At 42.8% G+C, this 16,904-nt stretch overlaps 1 protein-coding gene across 8 annotated transcripts in view; it reads left to right on the plus strand.

Annotated features, from left to right (window-relative positions):
• The window catches only part of LOC137341718 (protein TASOR 2-like), a 59,591-nt gene that overhangs the window by 25,272 nt on the left and 17,415 nt on the right, over positions 1-16,904 (plus strand). For 5 of the 8 annotated variants that reach the window (XM_068005139.1, XM_068005145.1, XM_068005146.1 and 2 more), the window contains exons 10-18: positions 2,363-2,463; positions 2,548-2,654; positions 2,930-3,002; positions 3,096-3,170; positions 4,321-5,388; positions 8,209-9,385; positions 11,171-11,651; positions 14,950-15,037; positions 16,428-16,598. In XM_068005139.1, the coding sequence (XP_067861240.1) occupies positions 2,363-2,463; positions 2,548-2,654; positions 2,930-3,002; positions 3,096-3,170; positions 4,321-5,388; positions 8,209-9,385; positions 11,171-11,651; positions 14,950-15,037; positions 16,428-16,598 (3,341 nt within the window). The remainder of the gene's footprint in view (positions 1-2,362; positions 2,464-2,547; positions 2,655-2,929; positions 3,003-3,095; positions 3,171-4,320; positions 5,389-8,208; positions 9,386-11,170; positions 11,652-14,949; positions 15,038-16,427; positions 16,599-16,904) is intronic. The other 3 variants (XM_068005140.1, XM_068005142.1, XM_068005143.1) reach the window with 2 other exon arrangements.

The following is a 16,904-nucleotide window of genomic DNA, read 5'->3' on the forward strand; positions in this document are numbered from 1 at the left end:
CTCCTTCCTGACATCACTGTTATCTAATATGAATTAAGTCCACGGTTTAAGGAAATGTAAAAAACATAGGTTTTCTTTTGTTTGAAAATTTTGTCAGAAACTGTATTGGATGGATTGTCCAGGTGTAATCATCTCGCACTAAACACAGTGGCGATGAGGGGCAGGTAAACTCTGGTCTCTGCCAGTGCCATGCTGTAAATACCTGCCAGGAAATATGAGCACAAAAACAGAAAATGCTGGAAATACTCAGCAGGTCAGGCAGCATCTAGGTAGAGAGAAAGAGAGTTAAGGTTTCAGGTTGATGACCTTTCGTCAGAACTGGAAGAAGTTAGAGATTAAACAATTTTTAAGCAAGTACAGAGCCAGGGAAAGGGCGGGAGGAGAGGAGTGGAGGAAAGAACAAAAGCAAAGGTCTGTGATGGGGTGGAGGGCAGGAGTGATTAAATGACAAAAAGGATGATGGTGCAAGGCAAGGAGGGTGGGAATGGAACAAGTAAAGAAACAAACAATGGGTTTAGTGGTGCTCAAAATGGCGACAGCAGAACCATTACCAGCACCTGCTATCTGAAAAAATGGGAGCAGTGGTTATGATGTGAAGTTATTGAAATCAATGTCAAGTCCGGAAGGTTGTTAAGTGCCTAATCAAAAAATGAAGTGCTGTTTCTCGAACTTATGAGCATTCTGTGATAACGTAGCACTTCTTATCCTGTACTGGGCATCTCCAGAAGAGTCTCTCTTGCCCCCCTGAGGGTGACTTCCTTTCTGTAATGTTCCCCCTTCACTTGGCCTTCCCACTTCAGCAGCTTCTTGAAAAGTTCCCAGGTGGAATTTCACTGCCTCTGCTTTTGCCTTGTAGGGCTCGAGCTTGATTTGCTGCGCTAGTCGGGCGGATGTTGAACGGGTGCCCTGAGGCAGCTCGCCGGTTAGGGAGAGCAGGAAATCAGCCGGGTCCTGTGCTGAGCTGGCTGGCCATTGAACGATGCCTCAGCATCAGCTTGGTGCAGCATCACTTAGGGAGACTGTACAGCACTATGGTAATTGTGCATCTACACCCTGGTGAATGTGGCAGTCCAGGAACCTTCAGCAGTGGGACATCAGGAGGCGGTTCCAAGGGTGATTGTTGCTACCGGAGTAGCAGTTGCGATAACTTCCATGGATTCCCTCAAACGCCCAAGCTCAGGGCTTTCACGGCTTAATTGGTACTGTTTGGACTGTTCTCACTTAGATCGTTAACCAAATTGAGCCTGTGCCCAGCACAAGTAGGCTGGAAAGAGTGATAGCAGCTTTGCTGATACTCATGGCAGTGACCGTGTGGCTGTACCAATCCAGTCCCCTCCAGTGCCAGCTCAGCGGGGTGCTGAGCGCGGGGGGGACGCTTCTGGACTGGGTCTCATAGGTATTGAACACGCACGGTCCTGCAAGGACATCAGTATCACTGAAAAATGTCACCTTGAGGGCTCTCTTGGGTACAGTCCCAGCCACCAACCTCAACCTCCTGACACTGAGATGGCATCTCATAGGAGTAAGAAATTAGCTTCATGTGTGGAAAGAGTTTTTGGCACATGGCATAGGCATGGTGTTGAGAAATAGTAATAGGACATAATGAAGAGACAGTTAGTATATGTGGAAATCTTTGGCACATTGGTGTGTTTGTGGATTGTTTTCATATACGCCTTTTGATTCTCTTATTTTTTGGAAGGTTTCTAAGAGTCCCTTTCCCTGAAATGATGTGAAAATGTGTTTCAGATTTGAGCATGTATGGCATTGTCTATAATCTGACTGTGGTACTGAGCAGGCTTCAGTGGCCCCACATTACAGAGAGATGGCACCCAATCCACGCCACCACAAGTGCCAAGAATTGTATTATCGGCACCTTTGAAAACACCACAAGCAGTGATGGCAAAGAGTAAAACCTTGATTTAACATTTTAATATGTTGACCGACATCCCTTTTCTAAGACTTGGAAGTGACTGCCTTCAATCTCTCTGGACAGTTTTGAGGAGCAGCATGGCTGTAAGGATGAGCCCAGTCTTTTGGGTCAGTCGCCATTATGAATCCCACTGCTGAGACATCATCCAGTTCCTTCAGCCTGGACCTGTGTTGAGTGACCGATCGATATTGATGTGTTCACCTCCTGCCCCCTAAGTCTCAATTCTGTGGACCTCTAGCCCAAATGCAAAATACTGCAAGACTGAGTTGCAGTGTAGTTGCAAGTCATAGAAGGGCTGCGTGACTTGTGAATAGATTGCAAAACAAAAAAAATTAGTAGGGATTGCACATTGTATTTCTTTAAAAATATGAATTGTGCATTATTTCTGTTAAATATCAACATTTTTCATCTACTGTAACTTTTTGTTTTCAGACCCACAAAGCTTGAAATTGAATATGTTATGAACATTTGTGAACTGAAAAGCAAATTGCCACAGGCAGTTTTTGAAAGAGAACATTACAAACTTAAAGAAGGTAATTAAATTTGATTTGCACCACATGTTAAGTTACAAAAAATGTTTGGGTGAAAAACTGATCCATCTTTCTGCTTTGTCTCAGTTTGTTTGGAAGGTTTATATTGCAGTTTGTATGAGCTGGTGGAATGCATGGAAGGAGAAGCCAATCAATTGGGTCCTTTAATAGATGAAATGAAAGAAAAGAACTTGGTAAGAATTGAACAGACTTCTAGTTTTAAAAGCCTACTACAAACCTATTTCTTTGATCAAGTTTTCTGTTACTTCTAATAACTCCCCACATGAATTTGGTGTCTGTCTGTTTCTTCCTCTCTAAAGTTCCAGGGATTTTTTTTAAAAAGGTTATTTTGTTGAAGGTGCTATTTAAATACAAATTGACGCTCATCTCAAATGACTTTCCATCCCCTTCTCTATATTCATATGTTTGCATTCCCACTGAAATTCCATGTGTGTGCTTTTTTTTCCAGGCAGTTGTAAAATGCTTAAACGATCAGGGGCTACTCATCTTGTTCATCGATTCTGCTTTCAGTTCTACTAGTGGTAAGAATATAAATAAAGAACAAGTTGAATGTTTGAATAATTGAATTGAGTAAACCTTTTGTAATAATGGGCATTTTGTTTCATGTAATGCAGAAAGCAGCAAGACTATCCACAAGGCAGTACAAGCTGTGTTCATTTACAAAGCACCTAGAATTGCTCACCTTAAAGGTATTAACTGTTTTGCTCATTATACTGCAGGTAAACCTTATCTCTACTTTAAAGGACCATCAAACAACGCCAAATATTTTTAGACCCCTTAATTATGACATTAAAAATGGTTTGTAAAATCAGTTGATTTTTAATTAGTACTTAATCATCTTAAGTGGACCCTTGTACGGTATAGGTTACTGCCCACCAGGTAAGAGAATATATGTTGGCAAATGTTAGGTCAAACTGACAGTGAAACAAAATTGACCGAAGCTATGAAGACGATTTTTTTTTTTGCCCATTTCCTCTCCCACTGCTCTCCTGAAAACATCAACTCCTGGTGCGATTATAGTTTACCAGGTACCAGTCATTACCTGTGCCTTGTGTAAGGGAGGGTTTTTCACCTGTGTGCCTGGGCAGTGAGTACTGTTAGGTCATTCAACTGTAGGGGGAATCGTAGCCCAAGTGCCCGATGCTGCCCTCGTTCAGTAGAGGTCATTAGATAGCGACCAGGAGCAGCAACCCTGACTGATATCACCCCCTCCTTCCTTGGACAAGGGTGGCGAGTCCAATTGTACCGATCATACTACCACCGTGGCTGCAATCAGCACAGAGCTGTAATCTAACATGTGACCTTCTGATCTTTGTGGCTCATGTGCAATGCTGCTTTTACCAACTGAGCCATCAGGAGAGCTTGTTGTGGAGAGGCCTAAATATGAATGTCCTGCTTGCTCAACTGTAGCGAATGGTATATAGACTGGTATAGCACCTTGGGACGTTTTTACTATGTTAAAGGCACTATATAAATGCAAGTTGTTGTTGGTAGCATTTGGGGAGGGAAAAAGTGTGAGTTTGTAGACACAAGTAGTCAGATAATTGGAATGTTATGTGGAAACACTCGGCAGGTCAGGCAGCATCTGTGGAGAGAGAGAGAAACAGATTAACGTTTCAGGTGGATGACCTCTCATCACCCGTTCTGATGAAAGGTCATCGACCTGAAACGTTAATCTGTTTCTCTCTCTCTCTCCACAGACGTTGTCTGACCTGCTGAGCCTCCATTTTCTGTTTTTATTTTGGATTTCTAGCATCCGCGGTATTTTTTGCTTTTGTTTGAGATGTTAGCAACTCGTTTCCTGTACTTTTCGTATAATCTAGTTTTTCTTTTCCAAAGCAGAAATAAATCGGGCGACTCACGCAGGACGTAGCTCGCTTCTCTCAGAGAGGATAACTCCGCTTCTTCCCGGCATTGGCTACGCTGTAACGGAAGGTCTGAAGTCCGATGACGCTCAGACCATGCCACGTAACAAATTGATTGAGGATTACCTCGTTGAATACTTCAACACGACTCCAGAGCTGTCAAAGAGTTCTGATCAAATATGTGTCAATTCAGACAGCTGCCCTTCACTTACTGCCTGTGCGCCACCCAACGAAAGAGAGTTGCCTGCTCCAGGAAATTGCCAGAGAACGGCAATATCCCAACTTTCTCCTTACTTTACCGACCCCGAAAGCTACGTACTGCCCATAGCAACAGTTTTGAAACTTCAGGAGAATTGCCTCAAGTTGGTTAAAAACCCCGGTGCCAAATTGTGCTGCTCTCAAGTTTCGGAACCAAAGCCTCCCAAGGCTGCGATCCCACGGGGGAAAAGAATCTCTAAACCAGGAAAGGCTCAAGGAAAAAATCCCGCGCCCGGGAACACTCCTGTGGAGAATGCATCGCCTGGCCCTGGGGTTGAGATAAGGGCTGTAGCAGGGAGCAAAACGAAGCAAACAGACGGAGAACCATGCAAGAATGTGAGAAGAGCCAACACAGTCGGCAAGCAAATTGCCCGTAAGGCGGTTAGCAAAGGTGCTGGCAAAGTGAAAAGGAAAAAGGATAGCCCTTTGCCCGCCAGCGCAACAAGCAAACTGGGCACTGAAGCGGAAATGTTGGGCATCTTCAAAAGCCCTAATTGTACAACCAGCAGTGATGCAGCAAATGCAGCTTCAAAGAATCTGGGGTATTCCACGAGGTCACAATCTGCTCGCAATAATAAAAGGACGCTGGTAGAATCAGATAAAGGTAGCTCCGCGGAGCAGCCTGCCCCACTGGAAGTGAAGAAAAAAAAGAAAACGAAAGCTTCGAGAGGGCCTTTTCAAACGAATTCTAAAAGAAGCGCAAAAGCGAGAAAGGCAGTCGGCAACTACAGAAGCGTAGGGAATACGATGACGAGAAAGTTGACCAAACAGCGTGGTCAAACTGGTAAGGGGAATTTCAGATTGATCCTTTCCAGCCCACCACTGCCATAAGGTGTACTGGTAAATCCTGGGATGATACTGTACTCTGGTTACAATTTTAGTAAGCCACCTATTGTACTAACAAAATCTAAATTTTGAGCGGTGCTTCAGGGATGTAGATATTTACTTAGGAAGAAAGGTAATTGTTTCCTTAAAAGATGGAACAGTTATAGATATATTTGCAAAATAATCCATTTTTATTCAATATATTTGTGTCCCATTCCCCAGCAATAATATCCCTTCACTTGATCAGCACAAAATTCACAAAAACAGTGGGGAAAAAAAAAAGTTTGGGAGGGTAAGACCTCCTAACTCAAACATATAAAATGTGGTATTCTATTGATGACACCTCCCTGTTGCTTTTCAGTTTGTCCTCAGCTCTTTAAATGTAAACACAATCAGAGACAGTGTGTCAAAAGGTTGGATAAAAATTTTGAAAGCATCTTGACCCCTTGGCCAAAGCGAAAGGGGTTTGGAAAAAAAAGACTGGTATAAATGATGGGGAAGGAAACCCAGGGTGCAGGCAGGAGTTTGCAGGCAAGTGATGATACAGCCTGGCACCCCACCCTAGTTTGGTGGCTGCTGAAGTCGAGGTGATTCTGCGTGAGATGGCCGCCTTCTGCCCTCTGTGGTACCATTCCCACAGGTCATGATTGCAGCATGACTGCAAGGAGGTGGAGCTTCAGGCAATGGCTGACACACTGTCACTACATGAAAGAAAGAAAGACTTGCATTTATACAGCGCTTTTCATGACCTCAGGACGTCCCAAAGTGCTTTAGTCAATCGAGTACTTTTGAAGTGTTGTCACTCAGTAAAGGTGGGAAATGCAGCCGCCAGTTTGCGCACTGCAAGATCCCGCGGACAGCAATGAGAAATGACCAGATAATCTGCTTTTATTTAGTGATGTTGGTTAAGGGATAAATATTGGCCGGGACATCAAAGAGAACTCCCCTGCCCTTCTTCGAAATAGTACCATGAGACCTTTTACGTCCGCCTGAGAGGGCAGACGAGGCCTTGGTTTAAAGTCTCATCCGAAAGACGGCACCTCCGACAGTGCAGCACTCCCTCAGTACTGCACTGGAGTGTCAGCCTAGATTACATGCTCAGGTCTCTGGGATGAGACTCTGGAGTCCCTCCACGTGCCAGTATGCAGGTGTCCTTGCAGCTTAGAACTTGGCACTATTTTTGCCTCTTAACTCTGACCCAGACTCTTGAGAAGATAGTTTCCCCCACGGTCTTTGCCAGGTAGGCGCACTAAGCCCCGCAGAAATAGCCTGCAAAAAGACACCCGCTCACCACAAAATGTTCAAAATGTCCTGAACCACCTTTGGGCCGATCTTTCACTTGTTGAGGGTTAACTGTGGGATGACTGAGAGTGTTTGCTAATGTGCTGTCTATCCTTACTAAATGCTTAGAAAAATCTTAGTCAGTAAGAGCACATAGAGATAAAAAGGATAAGAACGCATTCCCCCCCCCCCCCACTTTTGGTGACTGTGTAGACCACCATGTTCTTGCGGTGATCCAGAACTAATCTTATGGCCTTTAATTCCAATCGGTTCGTGCGCTGGGTGAACTCTCTTTTATCCACTTGTCCAGAGCTCGTCTTCCTTGCAGACAGGTGCCAATCCTGCCGGGGTTTTCCAATGTGGGGAAAGCTCTTCTAAGGGCTTATCCTACGGGACACGGGCCTCCTGTAACTGCAATAAGAGAGCCAAGGTCAGAACCTAGCCAATCCTCACTGAATGGGGAATGGAGGAAACAGACTATTGACTGAGGAGATCCACTTGAAAGTTGTTGTATAAACATTGAGCACCAAAAACCATGAAGATCGCTAGTTCCATCAGACCTAGTATTTTTAAATGGTGTTTTGCTGGGATTTCGCCCACCTTCCTGTGGTAATAACAGAGTTCTGTGAACCAGGCTGAATGCAGAAAACTCTTCTGGGTTGTGCAAAACAATGCCTCTAAGAGTAGTGGCTGCTACTTGGGTGGTAGCTGGGACTCTTCATAATTGACTCTTGGACTGCATTGAATATCTGCCGCACAGCCGTCCTAGTAGAACCTGAGGATGAGACTATTGATTGGCCAATTATCCAGGTACAGATGCACGTGGAGATACTGCATCCTGAGATATATTGTGACCATGGGTGGGCATCGTGTGAAAATGTTGGGGGCTGAGGAGAGGTCAAATTGTGATTATAACGTTGCCCCTTGCAACTGAATGGCAGCGTAGTATCTTAGGTCATTGACAACTAACCAGTATCATGGGCAAACTGTCTGGATGACCTGTTGTGGTAACATGGCTATCTTGACTATCATATGTTTAGAACCCTAAGGTATAAAATAGGGCTGAACTTGTTTTCTCCTGTTATGGTGAACTCTTTTTCCATTGTCCCTAATGTTACTGCTTGTCTATCTAAGTTGACAATGCTGCTACAATGGTTGGGTTCTGCAAGTGGTCCAGTCTGATCATCTTACAAATTTTTGGCAGTCTGCCATGTGAAGTGATAGTTTCGAGGACAAATGTGCCTGTAGAAGGCTCTACACCTGGATCCCTCATAGGTAAGGAGTATGAGGCAAGTCACTGATGCAAGGCATGGTGATTGCTTTAAAGTGACAGGATGCGTGAAGCCTGAAAACCTAAGTTGTGCATGGTGATGGACTTCCATATGGCTGACCAAAAAAAAAGGTGATTTCTCCCAAACCCCTCTGTTGTATGATTCAATTGCTTCGGTATGGGCTGTTACCCATCTATCCTATTTTGACTAACTTTTTAACCTGTCAGTTTGTGTTACAGGAGCAAACACAGAACAGATTTCGAGATTTGGTGTCTGTACCTGGAACATTGTGGAAAATATCTTTGCAGATGATGAAACTGCCTCCCTGCAGCCCCTGTCCTTGGGCAACGGTTCAGATGTGTTTCGTGCAAAGAAAACCCCAGAAGTGGCATGCCGGGTCCCCCAGGACGGTCGTAATACCAATACAGGAGAAACGGATGCACTAAATATTCTTGCTGATCTTGCAATTAGCTCAGCTATCGCGGCATTACCAAGATCTAGAAAGAAATACACCGTGGCGTTACATCAGGCTTCTGGGATGCGTGCTTACAACAAAACTAGTTCTGTTGGGCGCAACAAAAAATTAAACCTTTATCCTGATCAGTTTGCTAAGTACAGTGATTGTTTGTCTAATACAGAATTAAGGGTACAGAATACCATGCCGTTTGTAGCAGAAAACCATCAAACAGGAAGTAGAGTGTTCTCTAAAAATCAACCGCCACATTCTGCTGCGTCTCCGAGTTTAGAATGTTTTCCTTGTGTAACACCAGCTTTTTCTAACCGAGAAGCATCGCCAGTGCAGGATTCTCAGACTCTCAAACCTAACGATCTGGCTCAGAGATCTTCAGATATTCCTAGCCGTTCCCACTTGGGAGACCATTCATATTCTCGGCCACCGAGGGATAAAGAACCCGTGTGTTTAGCTGTTGCTAGCCCCGTGCTGTCTGAGAAGGAGGATGTGGGGTTTCAGTCTACGTCATTGCATGTAGAGAGTGAGAAAAGGTACTCAGCTGTGTTGGACTTTCAAAACCGGACGCATACTTCACTGCCACAAGCTGAGGTTTGCTCTAGGGACGAGGAAAGAAGTTATGAGGAAGGAACATTAATTGGAAGAGTGTTACCTTTCAGACGCGAAGAGGCATGTTGGACAAATGTTACAAGTTGCGCACCAGATCCCCAGAAGGAAAATGATGCAATGAGAAAATATGATCAGATATCTGATTGTACTTTGGCCGATTCAGCGCAGTGCAGGTTTGATGAAGCGTTCCAGCAGTCACGCTACGTACGTGAGGAAAAGGACACTGTGAAGGTGACATTTGAATGGAAAGGGCCATATTTGTACCAGTGGGACAGCAAGTATACCAACGATTCAGTGGAGAAATCTGTGAATCGGGCTCTACATGGGTACGTTGTTTGAAGCTTTCAGAAGTGAGGAAGTAATGCACTTAGATTTTTGTTATCTATTTTCAGCGGGGGGAAAAAAAAATCTTAAAAGAAGGTTTATTTAAATTCCTTGTAAGAATAAGCTGTTCAGCCCTACCAGGTTTATCCATCATCAAGGATATGATGAGCTTTGCGAATCTGACAACCAAGGTGGCAGCTGATTCATACGTTGATGAACTTTACCTAATGAGCATGGTAGCAGATTTCTCTAAAGATGCTTTAAAAAAAAATGGTATCCTGGGCTTTATTGATAGAGGCAAAAGCAAGGAAGTTATGCTAAACATTTATAAAACACTAGTTAGGCCTCAGCTGGAGTGTTGTGTTCAATTCTGGGCACCACACTTTAGGAAGGATGTCAAGGCCTTAGAGAGGGTGGAGAAGAGATTTACCAGAATGATACCAGGGATGAGGGACTTCAGTTATGTGGAGAGACTGGAGAAGCTGCGGTTGTTCTCCTTCGAACAGAGAAGATTAAGGGGAGATTTGATAGAGGTGTTCAAAATCATGAACGGTTTTGATAGAGTAAATAAGGAGAAACTGTTTCCAGTGGCAGAAGGGTCGGTAAGCAGAGGATACAAATTTAAGGTGATCGGCAAAAGAGCCAGAGGCAACATGAGGAAACTTTTTTTTATATGCAGCGAGTTGTAATGGTCTGAAAGGTTGGTGGAAGCAGATTCAATAGTAACTTTTAGAAGGGAATTGGATAAATACGTGAAGGGAAAAAATTTACCGGGCTATGGGGAAAGAGCAGGGGAATGGGACTAATTGGATAGCTCTTTCAAAGAGCCGGCACAGGCACGATGGGCCAAATGGCCGCCTCCTGTGCTGTACCTACTATTGCAAGGGGGTTGGAGTATAAGAGTAAGGAGATCTTGCTGCAGTTATAGAGGGCTCTGGTGAGACCACACCTGGAGTGTTGTGTACTGTTTTGAACTCCTTACCTAAGGAAGGATATACTTGCCTTAGAGGGAGTGCAACAGAGGTTCACTAGATTGATTCCTGGGATGAGAAGGTTGTCCTATGAGGAGAGATTGAGTAGAATGGGCCTATATTCTCTGGAGTTTAGAAGAATGAGAGGTGATCTCATTGAGATATATAAAATTCTTAGCATCTACCCTGTCAAGCCCTCTGAGAGGCTGTTTCTCCTGGCTGGAGAGTCTAGAACTAGGGGGCATTGTCTCAGGATAAGGGGTCAGACATTTTCTTCACTCAGGATTGTTAATCTTTGGAATTCTTTACCCCAGAGGGCTGTGGATGCTCAGTTATTGAGTATATTCAAGACAGAAATCGATAGATTTTTGGACACTAAGGGAATCAAGGGATATGGTGATAGGGCGGGAAAGTGGAGTTGAGATAGAAGATCAGCCGTGATCTTACTGAATGGCGGAGCAGGTTCGAGGGGCCTTATGGCCTACTCCTGCACCTATTTCTTATGTTCTTACTGTGCTAAGTTTCTAATCTCCACAGCCTTGCTGGCGAACTGTCAAGTAGACGGCAAACATCCTCAATAGACAGGATAGTAAATTGGAAGGAGAGGTGTCCTAAAGTTACTTTTCAACGTATCATGTCATTATTTGGGAGGAATAGGGTTGGTTTCTCCAGTTAGAAAGTAATATTGTAGGTAAATTCTGTTAGGTTTCCTTTCAAGATTATGAAATTTGAAACATTGGGGTTTGCAGGATTCTACAAAAGAGTCTGTTAATTGTGCTCCCACGTGCTTTCTTCCTTCTCCCTTTTTTTTTGTAGGCCTTGGGACCCAACTATCCAAGAGACCATGAACGAAGTGAAACTCATCCTTCACATGTGGATTGGACTTTTTTATACTAAGTCTAGTATGCTGCTGCAGACCTCAATAAGGCACGTCCAGGAACGCATCGAGACTCTCGATTCTGCCCCTGTACAAACTCCACACGAAGGGCTGGCTAGAACTGAAGAGCCTGTTTTTATTGAAAGTGGTTCTGAGCCAGCAACTTCAGAAAAACAGCAAATGGCAGGAGTAATAATGTCATCTGTAATCAAGAGGATTGAGAAGAATTCAAATCTCGTCACTTCTTGTGACAGCAACACAGCAATTTGTGGAGAAACACTGTCTTGGGGCAATTCTCAACCATTGGAAGAACGTCCACTGGGCAGTGATAGTGACATCAATTGTGATAATATGCAGGATACATTAGCACAAAATTCTAGAAGTGATCTTACACACACTGCAAGCATCTCTGTTGAGGAGGTAAGTACTACAACTGTTGGCAAGGGATAACCTGAAGCTTTTTTCTAAGTATGACTTGAAATTAGCACATTCAATCTTATTAGTGCGTTGTAATAATTGACAGTGTTTTATATAATCTGGTTTTAATTGAGCAAAAATGAACCCAGAGTATCATGTTTTTGGGTTCTTACACTAAATATTTTCTTAGGTTCAGTGTCACCGGCCAGTCCTTTAAGCGGAGCTTGTGTACTCTATAATCTGGAGTATACCCTTTACTGCCTAATATCTAATTTAATGATACCGAGGCCCAGGAACTCTTAACTATGATACTGGATGTATCATGTGCTGCCATGTGATTCTCCTCACTCAAAAAACGGACTTAGCCAACTCTATTATTAGTCCAAGACTCTGGCTCTGCATCAACAAATAGTTTAATTTAAATAAAACAGGTAAACGGTATTACATAGGAGGAACAGCACAGAAACAGGCCATTCGGCCCAACAGGTTTATGCCGGTGTTTATGCTCCACACGCGTCTCCTCCCTCTCTACTCCATCTAACCCTATCAGGTATAATACACTTCGTCATTCTCAGTATAATATAATATACACCACTCGCCTTCTCTCCAAAGGTAGACTTTTAACTGAAGTTTACTTGCTGTAGTTTCAATCCAGTCCAGCTTCATAGATGAGCCAGCACAACACTTAATACACAGACCTCTTTGGCTGCAAAATTAACACTGACTGTAGATTGTTTCCCAAACGGGCTGTTGACCTGATGTAATTATTAAGGATGGGGTCATCCATTGCCATTTGTTTCAGTACAACTTTGAAGGAGTTGCAATCATACTTCTGCAGGTAAGCCTGTCTGAGAAACAGTTTACAGTCAGTGTTAGCTTTGCAGCCAGCAGTGGGAGATATGGCTAGGTTTGACTTGGCACGTTCTGGTCCTATATTGGCATTGCAGTGGTTCGGTGTCTAACCACAACTCTTCCCTTAATGATCATTGGGTCCTTTGGCTTTGTGTGCCAGGTTGCAGCTGAAATTCTCCACAGTGCATGTGGTAAATCTCCAAAATGGTCTTGGTTTTCAGCTAGCTATCCAAGATGGAGAATGCTACTGTATTGTTCATGGGGACTGTTCCTCTACAGAATTCCTGGCTTTTAGAAGATATCTCGCTGAAGCAGGCCAGATTTCAAATTAGTCAATGCCACACTAGAAACCCTTGGGTCATGCAACCAATTGAAAGCACATGGTTGTGTAATGATCCCCTCAGGATGTTTACAAGGATGATAACACAACAGAGAGGGTACAACTATCAGGAAAGATTGAACAGGCTGGGGCTCTTTTTTCTAGAAAAGAGAAGGCTGAGAGGTGACCTGATAGAGGTCTTTAAAATTATGAAGGTGCTCAATAGGGTAGACGTAGAGATGATGTTTGGGACAGTCCAAAACTAGAGGCCATAAATATACGATAATCACTAATAAATCCAATAAGGAATTCAGGAGAAACTTCTTTACCCAGAAAGTGGTGAGAATGTGGAACTAGCTACCACATGGAGTGGTTGAGGCGATTGGCATAGATCCATTTAAGGGGAAGCTAGATAAGTACATGAGAGAGAAAGTAACAGAAGGATATACTGATAGGGTGAGATGAAGTAACGTAGGAGGAGGCTCGTGTGGAGCATAAACGCTGGAATAGACCATTTGGGCTGACTTGCCTACTTCTGGGCTGTAAAATTCTATGAAACGATATTTCTAGGCATTCACCCCATTTTGGAGTAAATTACTAATTGTAAATTTTGAAAGGCTGCGTCAGCTATCGTCTTATTCCCCTTTAGTAGCCATTTCTTTCAGTCCTTTTCCAAAATTGTTTCAAGCCTTCTCTCTCTGCTTCTTTCTGCCCCTCTTCCGTCTTGTTTTTCACTTGCTAGCCCTCCTAAAGAGAAATCTAATCTTTCCGCTAATTTTTCAACTCAAACTCTGAGTGGGTTTCCGTGAGTTTAGCATCCAATTATTGCCCCTTTTTTTGGGTTTAAAAAAAAATTGGGTGCTATCTCATAATGCCCGTTTAATGCCCCAATATTGCTGCCTTTGTTTTTCCTGTTGTTAAAGTTAATATCTGCACTTTTTTGCACCTCCTTGAGGGGAGGAGGGGCGTTCCTATATAAATCCAAGGACCCTTTTCCTCACCCGCCTCTTCAGAGGGCACGAATGAGATTAAGTTGAGATTTAGCCATTGCACCAGAAGAGGACTGAAGGTTATGAGCACTGAGTGTGCACAGTTTTAAAAACAAAATGTTGAGTACAAATGGAATCATCGCAAAAGATTGGAGAGTGGTAGAGGCGCAGAGTCCTGGAATGCCCTTAAGTTGATAGGAAAAGGAGTCAGAGTATGAGCATCGATAGTGATTTAAAAGGAAATTAGATGGCCATGAACATAGCTTTAGTGGTAGACCATGGCAATTTGTTTAGAAGTGCATAGTGCCAGATCCCATCAAAGGCCTTTGTAATGTCTATGGTAATGACAGTTGATTAACCAAAGTCTCGATGCGCAGAGTTCCAGAGGTGTGTAACATGAGTTAATTTTATATTGACTTTGGATTCTGGGAGACTGACGTTATAAGTTGGATTTTAGCATTTACACTGCTAAATCTGGCTCCCTTATTCTGGTGACAGACGTGAAGACCCAGTAGACACTTGGGGGGTGATTTTAACCTAACTCGTCAGGTGGGAAACCCACGGGATCGGGCGGAATGCCGATTTTACTCCCCGCCCGTTACTGTTCTTCATTGACTTCGATGGAGAGTAAAATCGGGCGGGGTGTAAAAGCAGCATTGCACCCGATCTCATCAGTTTCCCGACAGGCTAGTTAGGTTACAATTGTCCCCTTAGTCTCCCAGAATGCAGATTGAAACGAGATGATATAAACAGTTGTAGGCAATAGGAAAACCAGTAAAACTACTGGTGGTTATGAATTGGGCCGGAACGTATGAGATGATGGATAATGTGAGAGGCATCAGCTTCCATAACTTTAAAAGGTACCAATGCAAGGGCATTAGGGTGATAGTTAGGAGGGTAAAAGGGTTTACCTTTCTTAGGATTAAGGTAAACAAAAGTAGATGGCAAAGGGGGAAGGAAAGATGGATTAGGAGTATCTAATTGTACATACAGTAATTTTAACTCCAAATTGATGCTGACTGGCGACAATGTTTTTGAGTTTAATGACGATAGTTATTATGCAAGGAATTAAAATGTGCAATAATATGTGTAATATCAGGCGGTTTAAACTATTTTGAATTATACTTTGTTTTATGAACAGTTCTGTGAACAGGAGTCCACAAATGACTTGCGTGCAGAAAACGAGAGCCAGGAGCAGCATTTGAATCAGGGATTAACTCCATTGTCAGGTTTGGGATTGCTACTGTTCTGAATGTTGCGGTACAGTTGGATTTACAGAGTTGTGATGTTAACATTGTCTATTCGATTTTTAAAAAAAAATGTATGAATGTAATATGCAGTTCACTTTATTAATATGTTGTAGGTATTGATGTTCATGTTAAAGAAAATAATCCAAATTATTCACTGGGTGGTTAATGGTTTTAATCAGAGCCATTCTTTACTATTTGCATAAAAATACCGAAAGAGTAGATTATAGAATAAATGTTCTGGTTGCTCACTCCTGGTATGGAGGCTTGTACATGGGCAACCTGTGATTTTCAGCCTTTAAAATGAATGTAAGAAGAATCGTTGGCCACACACAATTTCTCAATACATGCTCACGGGGTAAGTCTCCGTAGCAGGAGCACACAAGCACAACAAGACATGCCATGCTGTACTTCCTGTGGGATTTCTACATCTTTCTTCAAGTGACTGGTTAATTGCTTTGTTCAGTACTGAACTTTTGAGAGTTACCTTTTTTAAAACACTACTGAAAAGTATTTCCAAAATACTTTGGTAACGTACGCCAAGTGGCATGAACACAGTAATGCACGTATTTGTCCCATGAGTAAGGGATCTAAAGCAGCTGAACTAGAAGTTTTTGAGACTCCAGCATAGTTTACACAGCAGCTAAAACACCATGATTTCCTTGTGGTTTACGATTACCACGTGCAGTCGTCAACAGATTAAGTTGCGAGTAGTAATCAAGATGTAAATGAAGACACTTTAAGAAACCGTGGTTGCATGAATATTGTAACTTGTCAGTTTGATTCAGGAGATCCTCAGAGAATGAACGGGCTTTCCTATACAGGAGAACCTAAAAACTGGTGATAACATTTCAACGATAGCTTTACGTTGTTGACTAAGCTCTAACTGTGGCTTACTCTGATGGAATGCATTCTTTGTAAAGTTACTAGATTTTAAGTGCATTGCAAATTGAGGTGGTATAACATCTTAATGTCCCATAGTACATATCATCCTCCCGTTACTCCCCACGTTTTGTGTGGAGTGAGCAGTGGTTTCCAACTGGGAAGGGAATGGAAATAGAGTGCTAGTCACCCTGGACCAAGGGTTTTTTGTTACTATTTTGGCTGCAAGTACATCTGAGAGATTTTTGTGTGTGGGTCGGAGAATCGGGACTACAGTGTTACAGCCCCATCTCTGACCCATACACAAGAGTCTACTGAGGCTTCAGGCTGCCTGTGCAGCCTTGCAAAATGACTCTTCTGGTATGTCTTTTCACAACCTGAACCATCATTTAATTTTGAAGTTAATTTTTTGAAGTAATTCTTTTAGGTGGAGTCTTTTTTTGATTGTTGGGAAATGATATGTAACAGTACTATTGTGTGTATTCAACAGATGGCAGAAGTGTGACTGACAGCATACAGTACAATGGTGCCCAGGATACAATCGCTGAAGGTTCGTCAGAAAGAGACTGTATGGATACAAGTGAAACAGACAACGGACAGACTAGTTCTGTTATAAAGCAAACTGAAATTATTCAGCAACGTACACAGGATGAGCCTGAAGGTAACCCTTATATCTGAACAAATACTTGGTTGTTAATAAAAAAAAAAAGTCACTATAAATGATGTTGACCTGGTAACTGTATGGAGTGAATTGTGGCATGGACACGGTTCTTTCCGATAATTTGTAAATGCCATTCTTGAATATAAATTTCACTTGTGTTATAAAATGTGGAAAGCATGAAAGTTTATTCAAGCGAAAGTGTATGTTGTAGGTGAATGAATGTAATATTGATTCTCCTTCATTTTTAAGGGTGAATTCATTGATCCCACTCTCCCAGGAGGGAGGTGCACTTAAAGGGAGCATGGG

The sequence above is a fragment of the Heptranchias perlo genome, chromosome 24, assembly GCF_035084215.1.
Source record: "Heptranchias perlo isolate sHepPer1 chromosome 24, sHepPer1.hap1, whole genome shotgun sequence".
Lineage (NCBI taxonomy): Eukaryota > Metazoa > Chordata > Chondrichthyes > Hexanchiformes > Hexanchidae > Heptranchias > Heptranchias perlo.